The sequence below is a fragment of the Ranitomeya variabilis genome, chromosome 2, assembly GCF_051348905.1.
Source record: "Ranitomeya variabilis isolate aRanVar5 chromosome 2, aRanVar5.hap1, whole genome shotgun sequence".
NCBI lineage: Eukaryota > Metazoa > Chordata > Amphibia > Anura > Dendrobatidae > Ranitomeya > Ranitomeya variabilis.
The window spans coordinates 852,423,309-852,445,723 of NC_135233.1; the positions used below are offsets into that span (position 1 = coordinate 852,423,309).

General features: G+C 44.0%; 1 protein-coding gene across 13 annotated transcripts in view; it reads right to left on the reverse strand.

Annotated features, from left to right (window-relative positions):
• LOC143808019 (uncharacterized) overlaps window positions 1-22,415 on the reverse strand; it is a 428,145-nt gene that overhangs the window by 217,355 nt on the left and 188,375 nt on the right. For all 13 annotated transcript variants that reach the window (XM_077290233.1, XM_077290228.1, XM_077290231.1 and 10 more), the window contains exons 48-50: window positions 22,200-22,359; window positions 22,011-22,109; window positions 16,287-16,406 (exon numbers count right to left, since the gene is read on the reverse strand). In XM_077290233.1, coding sequence (XP_077146348.1) covers window positions 16,287-16,406; window positions 22,011-22,109; window positions 22,200-22,359 — 379 coding nt within the window. The remainder of the gene's footprint in view (window positions 1-16,286; window positions 16,407-22,010; window positions 22,110-22,199; window positions 22,360-22,415) is intronic.

Sequence of the window (22,415 nt, forward strand, 5' to 3'; positions counted from 1 at the left end):
TCTCAATAAATTAGCATATTTCACCCGTCCAATCAAATAAAAGTGTTTTTTAATAACAAACAAAAAAACCATCAAATAATAATGTTCAGTTATGCACTCAATACTTGGTCGGGAATCCTTTGGCAGAAATGACTGCTTCAATGCGGCGTGGCATGGAGGCAATCAGCCTGTGACACTGCTGAGATGTTATGGAGGCCCAGGATGCTTCAATAGCGGCCTTAAGCTCATCCAGAGTGTTGGGTCTTGCGTCTCTCAACTTTCTCTTCACAATATCCCACAGATTCTCTATGGGGTTCAGGTCAGGAGAGTTGGCAGGCCAATTGAGCACAGTAATACCATGGTCAGTAAACCATTTACCAGTGGTTTTGGCACTGTGAGCAGGTGCCAGGAAGCATGAAGTGCTCCAAAATCTCCTGATAGCTAGCTGCATTGACCCTGCCCTTGATGAAACACAGTGGACCAACACCAGCAGCTGACATGGCACCCCACACCACTGACTGTGGGTACTTGACACTGGACTTCAGGCATTTTGGCATTTCCTTCTCCCCAGTCTTCCTCCAGACTCTGGCACCTTGATTTCCGAATGACATGCAAAATTTGCTTTCATCAGAAAAAAGTACTTGGGACCACTTAGCAACAGTCCAGTGCTGCTTCTCTGTAGCCCAGGTCAGGCGCTTCTGCCGCTGTTTATGGTTCAAAAGTGGCTTTACCTGGGGAATGCGGCACCTGTAGCCCATTTCCTGCACACGCCTGTGCACGGTGGCTCTGGATGTTTCCACACCAGACTCAGTCCACTGCTTCCTCAGGTTCCCCAAGGTCTGGAATCGGTCCTTCTCCACAATCTTCCTCAGGGTCCGGTCACCTCTTCTCGTTGTACAGCGTTTTCTGCCACATTGTTTCCTTCCAACAGACTTACCATTGAGGTGCCTTGATACAGCACTCTGGGAACAGCCTATTTGTTGAGAAATTTCTTTCTGGGTCTTACCCTCTTGCTTGAGGGTGTCAATGATGGCCTTCTTGACATCTGTCAGGTCGCTAGTCTTACCCATGATGGGGGTTTTGAGTAATGAACCAGGCAGGGAGTTTTTAAAAGCCTCAGGTATCTTTTGCATGTGTTTAGAGTTAATTAGTTGATTCAGAAGATTAGGGTAATAGGTCGTTTAGAGAACCTTTTCTTGATATGCTAATTTATTGAGACAGGTTTTTTGGGTTATCAGGAGTTGTAGGCCAAAATCATCAGTATTAAAACAATAAAAGACCTGACAAATTTCAGTTGGTGGATAATGAATCTATAATATATGAAAGTTTAATTGTAATCATTACATTATGGTAAATAATGAAATTTAACACTATATGCTAATTTTTTGAGAAGGACCTGTATATTTACTGGTGCATCAGGTGGCATTAATCTTCTTAAAGGGCCATTATGAAACAGTGGGTCTCCTAAGCTGTTGTAGCCTACTCTGTGAGTGAATGGGCTGCCAAGAATTATGACGCACCACAATACCCCTGTCATAAGATGTCGAGGGGGGGACTCCTGAAAAAGTGTTGCATTGAATTCAAGGCCTGCCCTGCTACCATTTCATATGCACCCCAATAAGAGTTGAACCCACATACTGGATGGGCCCATGAAAATCCACTTCACAATATGCATTTTGCAGTCTCGTACTCTTTTGTTTTACACATTGGCAGTAAGGTCAGCCAAGCTGCATAGTCATATGCACCCCATTAGGCCATGGCACCCATATACTGGATGGGCCCAGGAAAATCCACTTCACAATATGCATTTTGTACTCCTGTATTCCTTTGTTTTACACATTGGCAGTAAGGCCAGCCCTGCTGCATAGTCAGTCATATGCACCCCATTAGGTCTTGGAACCCACATACTGGATGGGCCCATGAAAATCAACTTCACAATATGCATTTTGTACTCCCATACTCCTTTGTTTTACACTTTGGCAGCAAGGCCAGCCCTGCTGCATAGTCAGTCATATGCACCCCATTAGGCCTTGGCACCCATATACTGGATGGGCCCATGAAAATCCACTTCACAATATGCATTTTGTATTCCTGTACTTCTTTGCTTTACACATTGGCAGTAAGGCCAGCCCTGCTGCATAATCAGTCATATGCGCCCCATTAGGCCTTGGAACCCACATACTGAATGGGCCCATTAAAATCCACTTCATAATATGCATTTTGTACTCCATACTCCTTTGTTTTACACATTGGCAGCAAGGCCAGCCCAGCTGCATAGTCAGTCATATGCACCCCATTACGCCTTTGAACCCACATATTGGATGGGCCTATGAAAATCCACTTGTATTTTTTAATGGTATGATGGTTCCCTCTTTGCACAATTATTTACAGGAGAATTTTGTAATTTTATTTGACATGTTTTTAACACTAAGGTTCAGATACGGCTTTAAGAAAGGCAAATACTTGCAATACAAGGCAATTTTATTGCAAACTACAAAATTCAAGGAATAGTATGATTGAATAGTGTGAGTGTGAACACTTTTGTATATGTTAACATACACAGGTTAATAAGTACATATAAGGATTAAATAAATATTATGATTACGTATATATGAAGATTAACTACATACAGTATACTTAGATCATCACCAAGAGGCTTTTAAACATCATGCATCTGGAATATCAGAGAAGCAACACCAAGACAGAGAACCCCTGGGAGATTACCTACACTGCATGGGCGTCCCCAATTATGCAGGTATCAGCACACTGTGCATGTACAGGTACCCCAGTTTTGGCATCTGTCTTAGTCATGTTTCTAAGGTCTTATATAGTGATTTACATTATGTAGTAACTCTAATTTCACCCAGACCTTCAAGTGGCCACTTTTCAAGGTTGGATGAAACTGAGATATCATGGACTCATCAGACGAGGGGCTATAAACCCCTAGAAAATAAAAGCCACAAGGATTTAGATCAACCACCACTGACATAGTTTCAGTAAACCTTAATGTTTTTCAATGACAAACAGCATACATATAGAGGCTTAGAACTGTTTGTGAATTGAATAAACAAACGTTTATCAAGATTGTGTCACCATGAGCATTGTCTATCACGTTTCTAAATGTTTTACAAGTAGTGCAGCTATGTGATTGTCTGAATGCATTGGGTATACAGTATTTTAATCTTGGTTACAAATCGCCATTTTTATATTCGCCATTTGTACATTTGAGGCAGCCAAAGTTATGGCCCTCAAGGATAGAAACTAATATAGTCGACAAAGAAATATTTATAATGAACTACTGAGCCAAACTAACAGCAATGCTTTATCAAATTTATATGAAGTGTATTGTGTCCAATGTGAGCAACCAGGCAACACAAATAAGAGCTTTTTAAGAGAGCTTTTTAAGGTACACAAATGTTATCAAGTCTTTGAAAACAAGGATGTGGATTCACCAATGTGGGGTACCTTTTTTAAAAATATACTAGTGCCATCACAGGTCCCTTGCCCAAAATTCACTGGCCTATAACAGTATAAAGCACGTTCACCCTGATGATCTAGTGGCAGTTAAACATGAGACATTGCAGAAGAGTTAAGAAGTAAGCCCAATGTAGTGGTATGGGTCACTGAGATTTGTAATGCAGTGCATGAACTGCCAAACAATTCCCCAATGGGGGTACCTTTTTTAAAAATAGACTAGTGCCATCACAGCCCCCTTGCCCAAAATGCACCGTTCAGAGGACGTTCACCCTGGTGATTTAGTGGCAGGTGAAGGACACACTGCAGGATACAGACTTAAGACGTAGGCCCAATGTAATGTAATGCCCAATTCCCCAATGTGGGGTCCTGTTTTTACTAAATAAACTAGTGCCATCACAGCCCTCGTGCCCCAAAATTTACTGGCCTATAACTGTACAGAGCACGTTCACCCCGGGCATCTAGTGGTTGTGGATGATGAAGATAAGGATAAGGAGGAGGATAACAACAAACAGACCAAATGTGCAAGCGTATACCCATGTGTGGTTGTGAAGAGGTGCATGAGAATACACCTCCCCAAAAAAGAGAATGTATTTGAGATTATATTTCACTGTTTTCACTTGGTGGTGTGCAAAAGTCTTTCCCAATCCAGCCCTTGTTCATTTTTATAATAGTCAGCCTGTCGGCATTTTCAGTTGACAGGCGGATGTGCTTATCTGTGATAATTCCATCAGCGGCACTAAAAACCCGCTCTGACAGAACTCTAGCAGCAGGGAAGGCCAGGACCTCCAAGGCGTAGAGAGCCAGTTCATGCCACGGGTCCAGCTTGGATACCCAATAATTAAAAGGCACAGAGGAATCACGGAGGACGTTTGTACAATCTGCAAAGTACTCCCTCGCCATCTTCCCAAACATTGTACTTCTTGTGACAGCACCCCTTGCCTCTGTGGCGTCACGATGGGAGGGTCTGAGAAAACTGTCACGGAACTTTGCCATTGTTCCCCTGCCTGAGCTGGATTGTACTTCTGTCTCTCTCGCTTGGACTCCTTGGTTGTGCAACAAACTCTGACATCTGCCCAGAGTTCTCACATGGGAATTTTCTAAGTAATTCAAGGGCCCTCTGGTACTGCAACATTTTAGTACACCTCTCTGCCTCTGGTAGAAGAGATTGAAACTTCTCCTTGCAGCATGGGTCTAGAAGTGTCACCAACCAGTAATGAGTGCAACCCAAAATTTTTATAATGTGAGGGTCACGTGAAATGCAGCGCAACATAAAGTCAGCCATGTGTGCCAGGCTGCTAACAGGCAAGACTTCCATGTTCTCACCAACAGGATGACTGACCATGCTGTCCTCCTCATCCTCATCCTCCTCCTCCCTGTCCTCAGGCCATCCCTGCTGAACAGACGGTATGACAGCTATGTTTGTTGTGCGTCTATAGCACATGAAAGTAGCTCCTGTTCTTCCTCCTCCTCCTCATTGACTACCAATCCACGATGAGAAGACATGAGGCTGGGCTGTGTGTAATCCCCCTGTATGGTTCCTTGCTCCATGTCCTTGTTCTCAGCCTGCAATGCATCCTCTTTAATTGTGAGCAGAGAGGTTTTCAGAATGCTGAGAAGCGGGATGGTGATGCTAATTATGGCGTCATCCCCGCTCACCATCATGGTGCAGTCCTCAGTTTTGGAGGATGGTACATATGTCGGACATCCATGTCCACTCCTGAGGTCTTATGTGTGGAGTCTGAACTGAAGATCGATAGCCTTGTTGATGTTTGTAATCAACAACTGCCCTCTTCTGCTCACAAAGCCTTTCCAACATAAGCAGCGTAGAGTTCCAGCGCGTGGGGACATCACACACCAGCCGGTGAGCTGGAAGCTGCAAACGCTGCTGCTGCATGGCAAGGGCGGCTGAAGCTGTATCTGACTTTCTAAAATGGGCAGACAGACAGCGTACTTTCACTAGCAGATCCGGCAGCTCCGGGTAGCTTTTCAGAAAACGATGAACCACGAGGTTAAGCACATGGGCCAAGCAAGGTACGTGGGTGAGCTCACCTTGCCCCAGAGCTGCTACCAGATTATGACCATTGTCACACACGACCATGCCTGGCTGTAGGTTCAGCGGTGTCATCCAAATATCTGACTGCTCTTCAGCGCTGTCCACAACTCTTCTGCATTGTGCAGTTGGTCACCTATGCAGATTAGCTTCAGCACAGCCTGTTGCCGCTTGTCGGAGGCAGTGCTGCAGTGCTTCCAGCTTCTGACTGATGTGTTGATTTCAGACATAGAGGATTAAGAGGAGAAGGTGCAGGAGCTGTAGACTCTTGGGGCAACCCAGATTGACGTAGGGCGTGGGGAGGATGTGTTCCATCCCAAGGTCTGACTGGGTCCAGCCTTCCACTATGTTAACCCAGTGTGCCGTCAGTGAGATGTACCATCCCTGCCCACAAGCACTTGTCCACATGTCCGTGGTTAGGTGGACTTTCTCAGCATTATTGAGGGCACGGGTAATGTTGTGGGACACATGCTGGTGTAATGCCGGTACGGCACACTGGGAGAAATAGTGGCAACTGGGGACCGAGTACCTTGGGAGAGCCGCCACCATCAGATTGCGGAAAGCTTCATCGAGCCCAAAAGGCAGCATTTCTAGAGCAAGCAGAAGAGAAATATTAGAATTTAGGACTGTGGCCTATTGGGCGTTGGCGGAGTATTTCCACTTGCGTTCTAAAGACTGGGTTATAGGCAATTGAAGACTGTGCTGGGACAAGGATGTGGACGGGCTTGATGATGGTGCTGCTTGACTGTGGGCCACAACAGGTGCAGGGCTAGAGGCATCCTCACATGCACGGTGTACTTGGGATTGGCTTCTCCGCAAAACAGTGGAAGAAGCAGTGGTGTGGTCCTGGAGCCTGGAGTTTGGCCCACAAAGTCGGGTGCTTTGCTGCCATGTGCCTGATCATGCTGGTAGTGGTCAGGCTAGTTGTTTTGATACCCCTGCTGATGCCGGCATGGCAGGTGCTGCAAATGGCCTTTTTGGGGTTATCGGCAGAGTCTTTAAAAAATAACCAGACTCGGGAAGATCTAACAGTTGGAATGGCAACTTCCCTCATGTTGGTGTTACGGGGAACAGATGCACGTTTTCTGTCTGTGGCCATCACACTGCTTCTTCCTGCCTGTTGGGGTGATATGCCTTCTTCCCCATGTGTGCTGCTGCCCTCGCTCTGCATGTCCTCCGGCCAGGTTGGGTCAGTCACATAGTCATCCACCACCTCATCTTCCATATCTGAACCCTGCTCCTCCTTCAGACTTCTGCCAATTGTGTCTTATCTTCGTCCACCTCTTCTGACACTTTTCCACCATCGCCTTCGCATGACCGGGGCTGGTCAAAGCTTTGGGCATCTCTACATGCGATCTCATCTGTCCCCACTTCAAGTTAACTGACTGATAGTACTGAATCTTGAAATGGAAAACTGAACAGCTCTTCAGAGTGTCCAAGTGTGGGATCAGTTGTCTCAGGGCACTCGGCATGGTGGGAGGAAGGAGGATCAGGGTGAGGAATATCCGGGCCAAACTCATGGCTACTCAGACTTGACCGTGTGGAAGACATGGTGATGGTGGTGGCGGCTAAGTGACTGGAAGCATTATCCGCTATCCAACCAACAACCGTTTCACACTGCTCTGGCTTCAATATTGGTGTGCTGCTGTTCCCTAGAAACTGGGACAGGAAGGTCGAGCGAGAAGATGTGGGTCTTTGTTGTTGCCCAGCATCACGTCCACTTCCCCATACCTTGCCCCTTGCTTTGCCCATTTTAAAATCCTATTGCACTATTTCAAATCCTCAACACAAATATTTTTATTAGTAGCGAAATAATAGCTGATCATTATGATAGAACAGACTGTATTTAATTTTTGGGGGCTTTTTTGTGAAGTAAATTTATGCTAAATAATGTTGTATAGAATTATAGTATCAGACAGCAAAAAAAGAGGTACACCGGCCTACAATGCCCAAACTTGGAGCATGCAGAAATATGAGGGTTGTCACGGAAATACCACACTGGCAAATATGTGGCCTTTTTTTTATATGCTAAATAGTGCTGCATAGAATTACAGTATCAGAAAGCAAAAAAAGAGATTCACTGGCCTACAATGCCCAAACTTGGAGCACGCAGATATATGAGGGCTCTCACGGAAATACCACACTGGCAAATATGTGGCCTTTTTTAATTGTTTTAAACATCTTTTTATTAAGTTTAATACGATTAACAGCTCGAAAGCATTAATAAAGAGATAACCTTGTGGGAACATACATAGTATTGGAAGTCATCTGTTAATTTTTACAATAACATAACATTGTAGGGCCGCTTTATAATGGAAACAGAAAGAACAATATTCGTTTGTAGTGCAGTCGGTGGTCAGCAGGGTGCAGCAATACAGAGACTACCTGTAAAAATAGGATTATATATTCATCACAATAACTTTTATGCAATAAATTTTGAAAAATAAAAAGTTAAAGAAGAGAAGAAGAGGGGGGGAGGAGGTTGGGGGATTACTCTTACGGTGGAGAGGATAGCCGGCCTGTTAAGAAATTCCAATAGGTGAGATGCTATTGTGCATTGGAACATTTGTTGATAGGTTGCAGTAGCATCTAAGGATCTTCAGGAAACTTAGGGATTAATAATAGCCAGATATTCATTACTAGTTCTGAAAGTTTTCCAGGGAGCCCATGTTAAATGAAATCTATCTTGTGAGAATGTGGCCTTTTTTTTAATGCAAAATAGTGCTGTATAGAATTATAGTATCAGACAGCAAAAACAGTGGTCCTCCAGCCTACAATGACCAAACTTGGAGCACAGAGATATATGAGGGCTCTCACGGAAATACACACTGGCAAATATGTGGCCTTTTAATATTTTTTATGCTAAATAATGCTGAATATAATTTCAGTAACAGACAGCAAAAAAAAGTGGTCCTCCGGCCTACAATGACCAAACTTGGAGCACAGAGATATATGAGGGCTGTAAAGGAAATACCCCACTGGCAAATATGTGCCCTTTTTATGTTAATTTATACTAAATAATGCTGTATATAATTTCAGTAACAAACAACAAAAAAAGTGGTCCTCTGGCCTACAATGACCAAACTTGGAGCACACAGATATATGAGGGCTGTCACGGAAATACCACAGTGGCAAATAGGTGTAATTTTGGAAGCTAAATAGTGCTGTATAGAATTAAGCTAGGTTCATACTGCGTTAGGGCAATCCGTTTAGCGCTAGCGCTAGCGGATTGCGCTAACGCAATGTTTATTTAGGGGCCGCGTTAGGGGTCGCGTTAACGTCCCCGCTCTCGCAGATCCCCGATCTGCGATAGCGGGGAACGGACCTCGGGCACGCCGCGGACGCTGCAAGCAGCGTCCGAGGCGCGCCACAGAAGAACGGCACATCGCTAGCGCGAGCCGAAAGAGGCACGCGCTAGTGATGCGCTACAGGGAAACTTCATATTGCTGTCAATAGGTGCGCTAACGGACAGCATTGCATGGCGAAAATGTCGCAATTAACGCCGTGCAATGGGTCCGTTAGCGCACCCATTGACAGCAATATGAAGTTTCCCTGTAGCGCATCACTAGCGCGTGCCTTTTTTGGCTCGCGCTAGCGATGTGCCATTCTTCTGTGGCGCGCCTCGGACGCTGCTTGCAGCGTCCGCGGCGTGCCCGAGGTCCGTTCCCCGCTCTCGCAGATCAGGGATCTGCGAGAGCGGGGACGTTAACGCGACCCCTAACGCGGCCCCTAAATAAACATTGCGTTACTCACAAAAAAAAGTGGCACAAGGCTAGCACACACAACTATGCTACGTATGCCTAACAAACTATGATTTTTCAACAGGCCTCAGTCTGACAGAACAGACTGTATATTTTTGTTTTTTGGGGGAGAATTTTTGGAAAGAAAAAAAAATGCAACTATGTATATACACTGTGTTCCAAATTATTATGCAAATAATATTTCCTAATATTTTCTCCAAATTACCTATCTGAATTGCAGTCATTGTTATTTTCCAGTCATCTACTATTCTAGTATAATTGCAATGTTTTGGAACAAACTGCCTATGAAAACAGTATCTTTTAAAAAAAAAATAAACATTCAAAATGCATGTTCCAAATTATTATGCACAGCAGAGTTTTCAACCTTTTTTTTATTTTGAACAAAAAAATGGTCAATTGTGAAGTTATAAGCATTATCAGCTTATTACAAAATGAAATCAAATTATTCTAGGTGATGATACATTTGCACATAGGACCCCTTGTTCGAAAGAAGTTTCTGAACTCTCTCGTCCATTGAATTTGTCAGTTTTTGGATGGTTTCTGCTTCAATTGTTTTGCATGTGGACAGAATACCCTCCCAGAGCTGTTGCTTAGATGTGATATGCCTCTCGCCATCATTGACAGTCCTTTTGATGATGCTCCAGAGGTTCTCAATGGGGTTGAGGTCAGGGGAAGATGGTGGCCACACCATAAGTTTGTCCTCTTTTATGCCCATAGCAGCCAGAGATGCAGATGTGTTTTTTGCAGCATGAGACGGTGCATTATCATGCATGAAAATGATCTTGCTGCGGAAAGCACGGTTCTTCCTCTTGAACCATGGCAGGAAGTGTTGTTTTAGAAACTCCACATAGATTATGGAGTTCATCTTTACCCCTTCAGGGATCATAAAGGGGCCGACAATCTCTCTCCCCATTCCAGCCCAAAACATTACTCCACCTCCTCCTTGTTGGTGCCTTAGCCATGTTTTCATGGGGTGTCCATCAACCAGCCATCCTCCACTCCATCCATCTGGACCATCGAGCGTTGCACGGCACTAATCGGTGAACAAAACAGTTTGGAAGTCAGTCTTCATGTATCGTTTTGCCCACTGGAGCCGTTTCTGCTTGTGTGCAGTGGATAGAGGTGGTCGACAGGATGGCTTACGCACCTCTGAAGGACCCTGCATCTTGTTGTTCTGGGGACATTGGAGGCACCAGCAGCTTCAAAAGCTTGTCTGCTGCTATGACAAGGCATTTTTGCAGCTGCTCTTTTAACCTTACGCAATTGCCTGTTGGAAAGAGTCCTCAATTTTTCCTTATCAGCATGCACACGTGTGTGCTGGGAATCAGCTACATACTTCTTGATTTTGCGATGATCACGATGAAGTGTCTTGGCAATGTTGATTGTAGTCATGCCTTGACCTAAATACTCCACAATTTGTTGCTTCTCAGCAGCCGACACATCCTTTTTCTTTCCCATTTTGGCAAAAAATGTAGGCTGCTTAATAATGTGGAACAGCCTTCTTAAGTAGTCTTGCCTTTATTTGGACACACCTGCCAAACTAATTTGCACAGGTATCTGCAATTGCTTTCAGTGATATAAAGAGCCCTGACCCACATCACCATCAAGGAGTTTAAATGACAAACAAAAAAATTCTAACCTTATCACTCCTAAACTCTTTGTGCATAATAATTTGGAACACAGTGCAGTAAAGAAGCTGCAGCAGCAGCAGACAGTTATGGAGCTTTGTGAAGGATGCAGTGAGAGCAATGTATGCACATACAGTGCCTGCAGGCCTTGCACTGATGTGGATATGCTGTGCCCTGCCTGCCTAGCGCTGCAATATCGGGACCCACGAATTAGCTCTAAAAAGGACTTTTGGTTTCTGAGGGGTTGTGGATGTAAGAGTTGCAGACCTACACTAACTCTAAAAACCACGATTCTGACCCTATATCGGCAGCAACTCTCCCTACTCTCGCTGAATCAGGAGCAGAATGCTGTTAGCAGGGAGGTGCCAGGTCTCTCATACTCGGGATGATGATGTGCGGCCAAGCCAATCATTGCACGACCACAACAAAGATGGCTGTGGTGCTTCATGGCCTGGCAGACAATCTCTGCACCATGACTGGGTCTCTAAAGTCCACCAAAAATGCTGGGTGGAGACACGATTTACCGCCGAATAATCCTGGAAATACTCGGTGATACTCAGGCAAGTAACGAGTAGTGGCGAGCACGTTTGCTCATCACTAGTTCTTATCACTATCTATTGAAAGTTCACAGTATTAACTCCTTAAGGACTAAGCCTCATTTGGCCTTAATGCTCACACATCATTTTTTTTTCTCATTCCAGGAGTCATAATCTTTGTTTCTTTTAGTAGACAGCTGTATGAGGATTATTTTTTAGTGTGAAGAGTTGTATTTGACAGCGGCACCATTTTAAGGTACATACAATACAATACTTATTTTATTAACTCCTTATGGGAAGAAATAGAAAAAACAACTATTCTGTTGCTGTTTTTTGACATTTTAAATTTTACAATTTTAATTTGCTGCGAAAACAAAATATTACCTTAATTATGTGGCTCATTTTGAAAATGACAATATCAAATTCATGTTGTATCATTTATGCTTTAGCTTTTTTTTTTGCAATAAATATTTTATTTGAAAAAAATTCACTTTGTTTGTTTCCCCAAAATTAGGGTATAATTGGTCGTATTTTTGGATACAAATGAATTTTCAATAACTTTTTACTATATTTTTTAAATACCAATTTTATTTATTATTTTTTATGCTTTACTACATTTGCTATATATAAAAAAAAAAAATTTAAATTATTTTTTTGGTCACTACTTTCTGAGAACGATAACTTATTTATTTGTATCTGGACAGAGTTACGTAAGGACTTTTGCAAGGCAAACAATCTTTTGCAGGACAAAATCCACAACATTTTGATCACTTTCTATTTCATTTATCCTGTAAAGCAATGCAGAAAAATGACAATTCTGGCATTTTTGTTATTGTGTTTGTGTTCTGTATAAATAAATAAAGATAAAATGCAATAGTATTGGTCAACATGATTACAGTGATACCCAATTTATAATTTTTAATGTTTTTTTATTTCTGTGCAAAAAATCCTTCAAACTTTTTTTTTTTTTGGGGGGGGGGGGTATCTGACGCTGAGAGCCATAATCTTTTATTTTTTTATGAGCACAGAGCTCTGTGAGAGCTTGTGTGTAAAAAGCTGTAGCTTTTATTGGTTCTATTTTTTCATTATATTTTTATGTGAAGAATTAGCAAAATTGGCAATTCTGTCATGAGAAATAATGATATATCATATTTTCCTGACTTTGAGACATACCTGATTATAGGACGCACCCAGATTTTAAGCAACAAAAAATTAGAATACTTACTGCTAATTAAAACTTTTTTAATGGTATAAGAAAGAGGAGAGTTTAGTTTTAGTATATTCTGTATTTGTGTAAAATTCATATTTTTATATCATTACTACTAATATAATATTACAATCTCAATTGGCAAAGCCAACAATTTCCCGATAATAGACCAATATGCAAGTGTCGGGATAAAGGGGAACCTATCATTTGTTATAATTGGTAGTATTAGTTGATAATATGGGAGTAGACAACTATCTCTACTGTAACATTGACTACATAATTTTAGGATATTTATTATTATTAATTCTATCCTAATCAAATCATTTTCTATTGGCTTCTAGAAGAATCAAAGTGGCTGGAGATATGTGGTCTCTGCTTCATCTTCTCCTCCTTCACCCCATTCAAGCTTTAATTAGTCACTTTTTTGTTTGCAAAGGCCACACACATTGTACCCACCTGGACCAAGCAGTCAGACTAGTCATTACAGGCATTTATTACGGGAGGGCATGTGGCATGTCTATTAGCACACAAAAAACCACTGAGCCATTTTGATGTGGCAATAACATTATTATAGCAAAATGGAAGAGTTTAAGGCCATAGCCCTGAAGGAACACAATTATGTAGCTGGTGTTGCGTTGACTTGGTTGGCACTTTTCACATAATCAGGCTGTAAATTTTACTGGTTTTATGCTCTTTTGAAAAGAGAGGTCAAATAGGGAAGAAGGAAGAGTACGGCTGTATGTTAAGCAATAGGGGAGGATGGTTTGTCAGGAAGTTAAATCCTTGCAGGTAGAATTAAAATGAGACACTGAAAATTAACTTTTCATTTAATCTATAGACCCCCACTAACATTTCTGAGGAGTGGGAGAGTCAGCTGCACAATAAGATGGTGAAGGCTCACAGTTCGGTACAGTAGTAAATATAGGATATTTCAGCTACCCAAATATTGACTGGCATCATGGTATTGCTTCAGCTGCAAAGGGGAGAAATTTTCTGAACTTCATCTAAGAACCTACAAGAGCCGATACTCTGATGGATCAGGCCATTTCTTTTCTACCAATGAAGAAATGAAAATCTTCGTAACAGTGATCACAATATCATTCTTTTTTTGCATAAACTGTAAAAAAAAATGAAAAACTCAAGATTGGGAGGATGAAATCACTTAATTTTAAAAAGACCAATTTCCCAGTGTTAAGGCTGCAGTTCAGGGCATTGACTCTTATCAATGTGAATGAAATGGGCCCAGATAAACTGCATCCATGAGTTCTTAAGGACCTCAGCTAATTTTCATTGAGTCTTTATCTACTGGTACTGTGCCAAGCGACTGATGCACAACTAATGTGGCATTTATTTTTCATAAACGCTCTAGGTATTTTCACAGCCCAAACATTTCTTTAAAAATGAAATGGTGGCATGTCTTATAGTCCATTTTAACAGTAGCTTTGTGGGGGATCAGAGGCAGTGGATCCCAGGAGGCAAGGTCATGCTTCAGGAGGCCAGCGGCAGGAGTTGGGCAATGCTGTGGTGCCTGGACGCTCATTAGATGTCAACACCGATGAGTGGCGGCCCCTTTCCCATTCAGTTCCCTGTAGTGGGCTTCAGGAAAATGGAAGCCGAAGATGTAGCAATACATAAAATAATGGTATAATTGTGGTATCGCTTTTATGACATGGAAAACAGCATAAAGAAAGAGAAAAAGAAATTCCTGAATTTCTGGTTTTTGTTCATTCTGCCTGTCAAAAATCGGAATTGAATGCGAAAATGTTATGTACTCAGAAATGGTACCAATAAAAATGTCAACTAGTCCAGCAAAAAATAAACCCTAATATGACTCTGTTGACGAAAATATAAAAAAAATATAGCTCTCAAAATATGGCTATGTAAATACATTTTTGTAAAAAAAAAAATTACTTTTAGTGTGTGACAGATGCCAAACATACAAAAACGATATAAATCTGTTTTATCGCACAGAACCGGAGAATAAATAAAATACATTTTTGACATAGTGTTGATTTGTTCATTCTGCACATTTATCCTGCGCACTACGCTGAACGCTTACACCAGGGTTTCCATTTAAACTTCTGAAATACGTGGATTCAGACGGAAACTCCAGTGGAAGATTCCCTATAATGATACTGTGAACACCATCTGGCCTATGATACTGCGGTGTTCATCCTTTTAGGCGTGCACAAAAGTGAGGTCAACCACAGTTTTATGTACTTCTGAAAAGAAGGACATTGCTGAACAGAGGCCAGATGGAGACCAGAGAAACTCTGCTGCTTCAGCATAGTGAATGGACCCAATCTCAATTACTAGGGTCCGTTGAAGTGTTCCAGAGTTATTACCACATAAAGTGACACTGGTCAGAATTGTAAAATTTGTCCTGGCCAGGAAAGTGAAAACACGCTTGGTGGTGAAGGCGTTAGTCAAAGCTATGTCTGTAACCTTCAATGAAAAATTAAAAATTTAAACCAATATGAAGAAACCTTCACTAAAAGACCAAGAAATAATTGAAAAAATGTACTAAATTTTATTAAAGACAAAACATACATAAATATAAAATAATGATGATAGTGGCCACCAGTGCAGAAAGAATGGTGGGACAACACGGGTCTAAATACAGTAATAGTGTATACAAAAAAATTAATATTATTGCACAGTCAGGATACTAAACACATAGTGTGTCATAAACTCACAGAGCCACAAAAAGAACACATAAATAAAGGTAGTAAAGTGCAATAGTGCAATTGTGTTGTATACTTTTAAGCTATATTAGTGCAGCAGTACAAAATGCAAGGCTAAATAGTGCCAAGACCTGAGCTAAAATATGAAACACAGGAACCAATAAAGTGTATACATTACAGGCATAAATATGCAAACCATATAAGGTATAGTTACCACAAGAATAGACCCGGAGACCCACCACACCCGACGCGCGTTTCGCACAGGAAATGCTTCGTCCAGGGGTGGGAATAATTAATAATATTAATTTTTTTGTATACACTATTACTGTATTTAGACCCGTTTTGTCCCACCATTCTTTCTGCACTGGTGGCCACTATCATCATTATTTTATATTTATGTATGTTTTGTCTTTAATAAAATTTAGTACATTTTTTCAATTATTTCTTGGTCTTTTAGTGAAGGTTTCCTCATATTGGTTTAAATATTCGGTATCCTTCATGACCCCATAAGGGATATTATTCGGTGTTTTCTGAAAAATTAAAAAGCTTTACTGAAATTTTTAAGTTACTATAGTACAAGTCCATTTATTATGCAAGGATCTATACATCATCAATTATTTTATAAGACTGAACTACATTAAATTGAAAGGAGTTTTCTGCTTTCTATTTTAAAAAAAACATCTGCCTTACTCTCCCCATATATATATATAAAAGTACTTATGCATATGCGGTGAAGCAATTAATTCGGCTTTTAGCCCTCACTAATTAATTGTGTTATTTTATATGACGGGTTCCCTTTAAACAGCATGTACACACAGCTACACATGTCTTCAATTGACTTCTAATAATACAGTACATCATGTTGCATACATTTTTTGTGAGCTCCCATTATTGACTACAACTTTTAATGCACTAAGATGCATTTCTGTTTATAAATTTCCTCAACATGTAAGTCAGAGCTTACCTGTGAATCCATCTTTACAAGTACAGATGAAACTTCCTTCAGTGTTAATGCAGGTTGCATTAGGTGAGCAGATATTACTGGTCTCGCATTCATTAATATCTTCACAGTGGATTCCATTACCTGAATAATATGAAATGATTCACAGTTAAGAGATGAAGATATGAAGACTTTTTATTCTATACTAGATGGCAGTAGGATGATAAACGGCGGACACATCCGTAGTTTTTGCTGTTGCATGGCGGAATCCCAGCCACTGCGGGATCCGTCTTATTTGGAGACATACTCGGACCAGTAGGGACTCTGATGGACTGTCTCTTTTTCATCAGGAGACTCATCGGCATTTTTTCCATTTAACCCCCCTGGGTATGGACTATGATGGACTGTTTGTTTTGAATCTCTAGAAGATCCACTGACATTTTTTATATATAACTCCCCTGAGGATTCTCCGCTATCGGAGTTGAAACGCGTAGGGAAATAAGAGACAATTAGGGTATACTGTGGTTGGTGGGAGGCCATAGCAGGGCTCACTTGGGGCCTGTCCTTGTGAGGACAGGAGCTCTTTAAGGGTTCACAGGGAAGACAGTGGTTACATTAATTATCCCTACCCTTGGCCTATTTGCTCCTGCATTGTGTATTCATCTTGGAACCACCCACCCCACAGAACTGGTGAGACCTCTTCCAGTTGTCCGTCCAAATTGGTAAGACTGTTCCAATTCTTTTAAACTTTTCTAGCACTGGTTCACTTTAGCACTTTGTTACACTGTCTATTATGTGTTTTTGTTAGGGTCCAAGTATTTTATATATTTATTAAAAGTTATGTTTTAATTTATTGAATATCCTCCATAGCTATTCCCCTATACTAGATGGCAGCCCGATTCTAAAGAATCGGGAGTCTAGAATCCATATATACTTTATTTATTCAAATGTAAGAATAATACAATTAATAAATAATAGCAAGAAAGAACAAAAAATGGCTGCACTCACCAGCTCTTGACAATTCTTGTTATTTAAGGTACAGTTACACAGGATCCATGAACATGCTTATGAGGGGAGTGATGAAAGACATCAGACAACAACTTTGCGTGTTGTGGCAAATGCCACAACAACGGTTCTTTGCTTAAGAACAATAATGTAAATAATAAATAATATGTATCAATAACTATGTATATTGGTATGTTCTATGACATTTTAAAATATTTCATTATTATGTGGAAAAGCTCTTAGTACCCATACTGGCGCATACTTGTGTGCCCATCAGGTATTTTCACAGTAAAATTTTCACAGGTGGGGCCCCTCGTCCTCCGATTTGGTGGGCGGGGACCCTCGGCCTCCGATTTGGTGGGCGGGGACCCTCGGCCTCCAGTTTGGTGGGCGGGGACCCTCGGCCTCCAGTTTGGTGGGCGGGGACCCTCGGCCTCCAATTTGGTGGGCGGGGACCCTCAGCCTCCGATTTGGTGGGCGGGGACCCTCGGCCTCCGATTTGGTGGGCGGGGCCCCTCGGCCTCCGATGTGGTGGGCGGGGCCCCTCGGCCTCTGCTTTGGTGGGTGGGGCCGGGCCCCTCGGCCTCCGCTTTGGTGTGCGGGGCCGCTCGGCCTTCGATTTGGTGGGCGGGGCTCCTCGGCCTCCGATTTGGTTGGCGGGGCCCCTTGGCCTCCGATTTGGTTGGCGGGGCCCCTCGGCCTCCGATTTGGTGGGTGGGGACCCTCGGCCTCCAATTTGGTGGGCGGGGACCCTCGGCCTCCGATTTGGTGGGCGGGGACCCTCGGCCTCCGATTTAGTGGGCGGGGACCCTCGGCCTCCGATTTGGTGGGCGGGGCCCCTCGGCCTCCAATTTGGTGGGCGGGGACCCTCGGCCTCCGATTTGGTGGGCGGGGACCCTCGGCCTCCGATTTGGTGGGCGGGGACCCTCGGCCTCCGATTTGGTGGGCGGGGCCCCTCGGCCTCCGATTTGGTGGGCGGGGCCCCTCGGCCTCCGATGTGGTGGGCGGGGCCCCTCGGCCTCCGCTTTGGTGGGCGGGGCCCCTCGGCCTCCGCTTTGGTGGGCGGGGCCGGGCCCCTCAGCCTCCGCTTTGGTGGGCGGGGCCGCTCGGCCTTCGATTTGTTGGGCGGGGCTCCTCAGCCTCCGATTTGGTTGGCGGGGCCCCTCGGCCTTCGATTTGGTTGGCGGGGCCCCTTATCCTCCGATTTGGTGGGCGGGGACCCTCGGCCTCCAATTTGGTGGGCGGGGACCCTCGGCCTCCAATTTGGTGGGCGGGGACCCTCGGCCTCCGATTTGGTGGGCGGGGCCCCTCGGCCTCCAATTTGGTGGGCGGGGACCCTCGGCCTCCGATTTGGTGGGCGGGGACCCTCGGCCTCCGATTTGGTGGGCGGGGCCCCTCGGCCTCCAATTTGGTGGGCGGGGACCCTCGGCCTCCGATTTGGTGGGCGGGGACCCTCGGCCTCCAATTTGGTGGGCGGGGACCCTCGGCCTCCGATTTGGTGGGCGGGGCCCCTTGGCCTCCGATGTGGTGGGCGGGGCCCCTCTGCCTCCGCTTTGGTGGGCGGGGCCAGGCCCCTCGGCCTCCGCTTTGGTGGGCGGGGCCGCTTGGCCTTCGATTTGGTGGGCGGGGCTCCTCGGCCTCCGATTTGGTTGGCGAAGCCCCTCGGCCTCCGATTTGGTTGGCGGGGCCCCTCGGCCTCCGATTTGGTGGGCGGGGACTCTTGGCCTCCGATTTGGTGGGCGAGGACCCTCGGCCTCCGATTTGGTGGGTGGGGACCCTCGGCCTCCGATTTGGTTGGCGGGGCCCCTCGGCCTCCGATTTGGTGTGTGCTCTGCCTGGGGCCACTGTACTCTGCCTGGGGCCCCATATGCTGCCTGGGGCCCCTGTGCTCTGCCTGGGGCCCCATATGCTGCCTGGGGCCCCTGTGCTCTGCCTGGGGCCCCTGTGCTCTGCCTGGGGCCCCATGTTCTGCCTGGGGCCCCTGTGCTCTGCCTGGGGCCACTGTGCTCTGCCTGAGGCCCCATAAGCTGCCTGGGGCCCCTGTACTCTGCCTGGGACCACTGTGCTCTGCCTGGGGCCCCATATGCTGCCTGGGGCCCCTGTGCTCTGCCTGGGGCCACTGTGCTCTGCCTGGGGCCCCATATGCTGCCTGGGGCCACTGTGCTCTGCCTGGGGCCCCATATGCTGCCTGGGGCCCCTGTGCTCTGCCTGAGGCCCCATATGCTGCCTGGGGCCCCTGTGCTCTGCCTGGGGCCCCTGTGCTCTGCCTGGGGCCCCATATGCTGCCTGGGGCCCCTGTGCTCTGCCTGAGGCCCCTGTGCTCTGCCTGGGGCCCCATGTTCTGCCTGGGGCCCCATAGGCTGCCTGGGGCCCCTGTTCTCTGCCTGGGACCACTGTGCTCTGCCTGGGGCCCCATATGCTGCCTTGGGCCCCTGTGCTCTGCCTGGGGCCCCTGTGCTCTGCCTGGGTGTAGGACACTGGTGACGTCACTTATCTCCGGACATTAGCTCCGGACATTAGCTCCGCACATTAGCTCCGGACATTAGCTCCGGACATTAGCTCCGGACAAAGCCACGGAAGTTGGCACAAATTGCAGGAAGTAGTATTCTAGGCAATTATATATTAGATAACTCTGGCAAAAATTATGAGACTACTGCCAAATTTTCAGTTTGTCTGATTTTTCTCTTTATAGGTATATTTTTGAGTAAAATGTAAATTGTTCTTCACAAAGAACAACCTGCCCAATTCCAGCCTTGCTGAAGCATCCCCAGATCATCACTGATCCTCCACGAAATTTCACAGTGGGTGTGAGACACTGTGGCTTGTACGCCTCTCCAGGTCTCCGTCTAACCATTAGACAACCAGGTGATGATCTGGAGATGCTTCAGCAAGGCTGGAATTGGGCAGGTTAATATTTGCAAAGGGCGTATGAATCAAGCTACATAAAAGGTTATCCTGGAAAAACAGTTGATTCCTTCTGCTCAGGCAATGTTCCCCAACTCTAAGGACTGGTGTTTCCAGCAGGAAAATGCACCATGACACACAGCTAGGTCAATCAAAGTGTGGATGAAGGACCACCACATCAAAACCCTGTCATGGCCAGCTCAATCTCACTATTCACTACATTACTTGTGGTGTCTATTGCCTTATTTAGCACCATTATAGGGCTTACACCTTGTTGAGTCTTTTTGTATATTATTGTCTACCAATTTTTTGGGACGTCCAACTTTGGACACATAGATTTTCATATTGTGTGTATTCTTTGAGCTGTATACTCCCACTCAAATTGATTGTGATACACAGCATTGGGGACAATCTTCTCATTTGTTATATATACTGGAGCTTGAGACATTGTTATTTATACATTGCATATATTCATTTTGGAATGTGTCTTATATACTGTATATCTACAGTCATATGGACTTTACTGGTACTAGGGTTGTTGTATTGTCATTTTTTGACTTTTAAATGTTTTTATTCAATGTGTGCTTTTTGTGGTCAATAAAGATATTTTGCATATTTTTCATATACTAAGGTGTGCACCTTTTATGCATAGGTCTTTTTCGTTATGCACATTGATATTTTTTCTATGCAGCACCCTCTTTTTAGATTTCCCATAGAATATTGTGTAGTGCACCCTACCTTCTAGTCATACTTTAGTTTATAGAATAAAAGAACAACAGCAAACTAGGAGGCAGGTCAGTGAGGGATCAGTGACCTGTCAGCAGTCTGCTTTATGAATATCTAATCAGAGCACCACATGCATGAACCCCGCCTTAGGGCGTGAGAATCTCATTAACACAAAACTAAAAATAAAGATTAAAGAAAAACCACAAGACAAATTTCATCAACCAAGGCATTGTAATCAGTATAATGGCGCCGACCTGACACTGTGTGTAGGTTACTGCGCACAACAGGTTCCCTTTAAGCTAGAACAAAAATCATTATTCTCTGCAGCAGATCGCCCAAAGTAAACAGGACACGTGTTGCTAACAACATGACTGTATAGAGACAGAATGATCTCTTATTGATTACTTTACCCTATCATTCTTTGTCAGCCTGTCTATTGAGGCCAGTGGGCAATTGCCGAACGGCTTGAATATTGAGTTGTTCCCTCTCTTTAAATGGTCTGAGATCTGCTCACATACATGCACCCTCAGGGTACGTGACCATGTTCAGGAATTGCTGCGGTTTTGATGCTGTGTATTTATGCAGCATCAAAAACTCAGAGGCCAGATATTACAGCATAGTGGATGGGATTTCTAGAAATCCCATGTCCACTACGCTTGTATGTGCACCGGCGGATTATTCACAGAAACTGACATGCAGCACGTGTTTCAGATCCTCAGCTATAAATTTTTCTTATGAAAACACTTGTCTCCACAACAGAAATATCATCAATAGAATTTATTGGATGTGGTAAATCCGCATAGTCCAGTGAACACATGTGGATATACCTGCGATCAATAGAAGGCAGTGAAAATACACTGCATCCAAAATGCTGCTACTCCCAGATAGTGAGCACATAGCCAAAATGTTAGTGTATGATGGTGCAATTCAATAGCATTTGGGGTCCCACTTTTAACTTTTGTCCAGGGTGACACTTGTTCGAAAACCAGCCCTGACTCTAAAGTATGGCTTAGACAGCACACCTCACTAGGTAAGCCCATAACAAGATTGCACCAATGTATTAACCTAATTTAGTCATTGTAGCCTATTATCAATTATAGAGTAACTTCTCACCTGTAAATCCATCTTTGCAGGTACATGTAAAGTCTCCTATCCCATTTTCACAAAATGCATAAGGTGAACATGTGGAGTTATTTTCACATTCATCAATATCTGTGGATCAATACAAGACAATATGTATAATATCAGTACGCTGGTGAGCTATTTAATAAATTACAGCAAAAGAAAGCCAAAGTTCCGTACCTGTACAATGTCCTCCATCCCCAGTATAGCCAGTAGGGCAGGCTCCACAACCAGTAGAAGTGTTACAGGATACACCAGGAAAGCAGCCATCAGCACACAGATCAGGGGGAGTCTCACAAAAATCTCCAGTGTAATTATTAGAGCAAAGGCAGCTTGTGATCTGTAATTAAAGTAAAAAAAGAGTTATTAGAATTCCCTAAAATCTTCTAGCTTTAT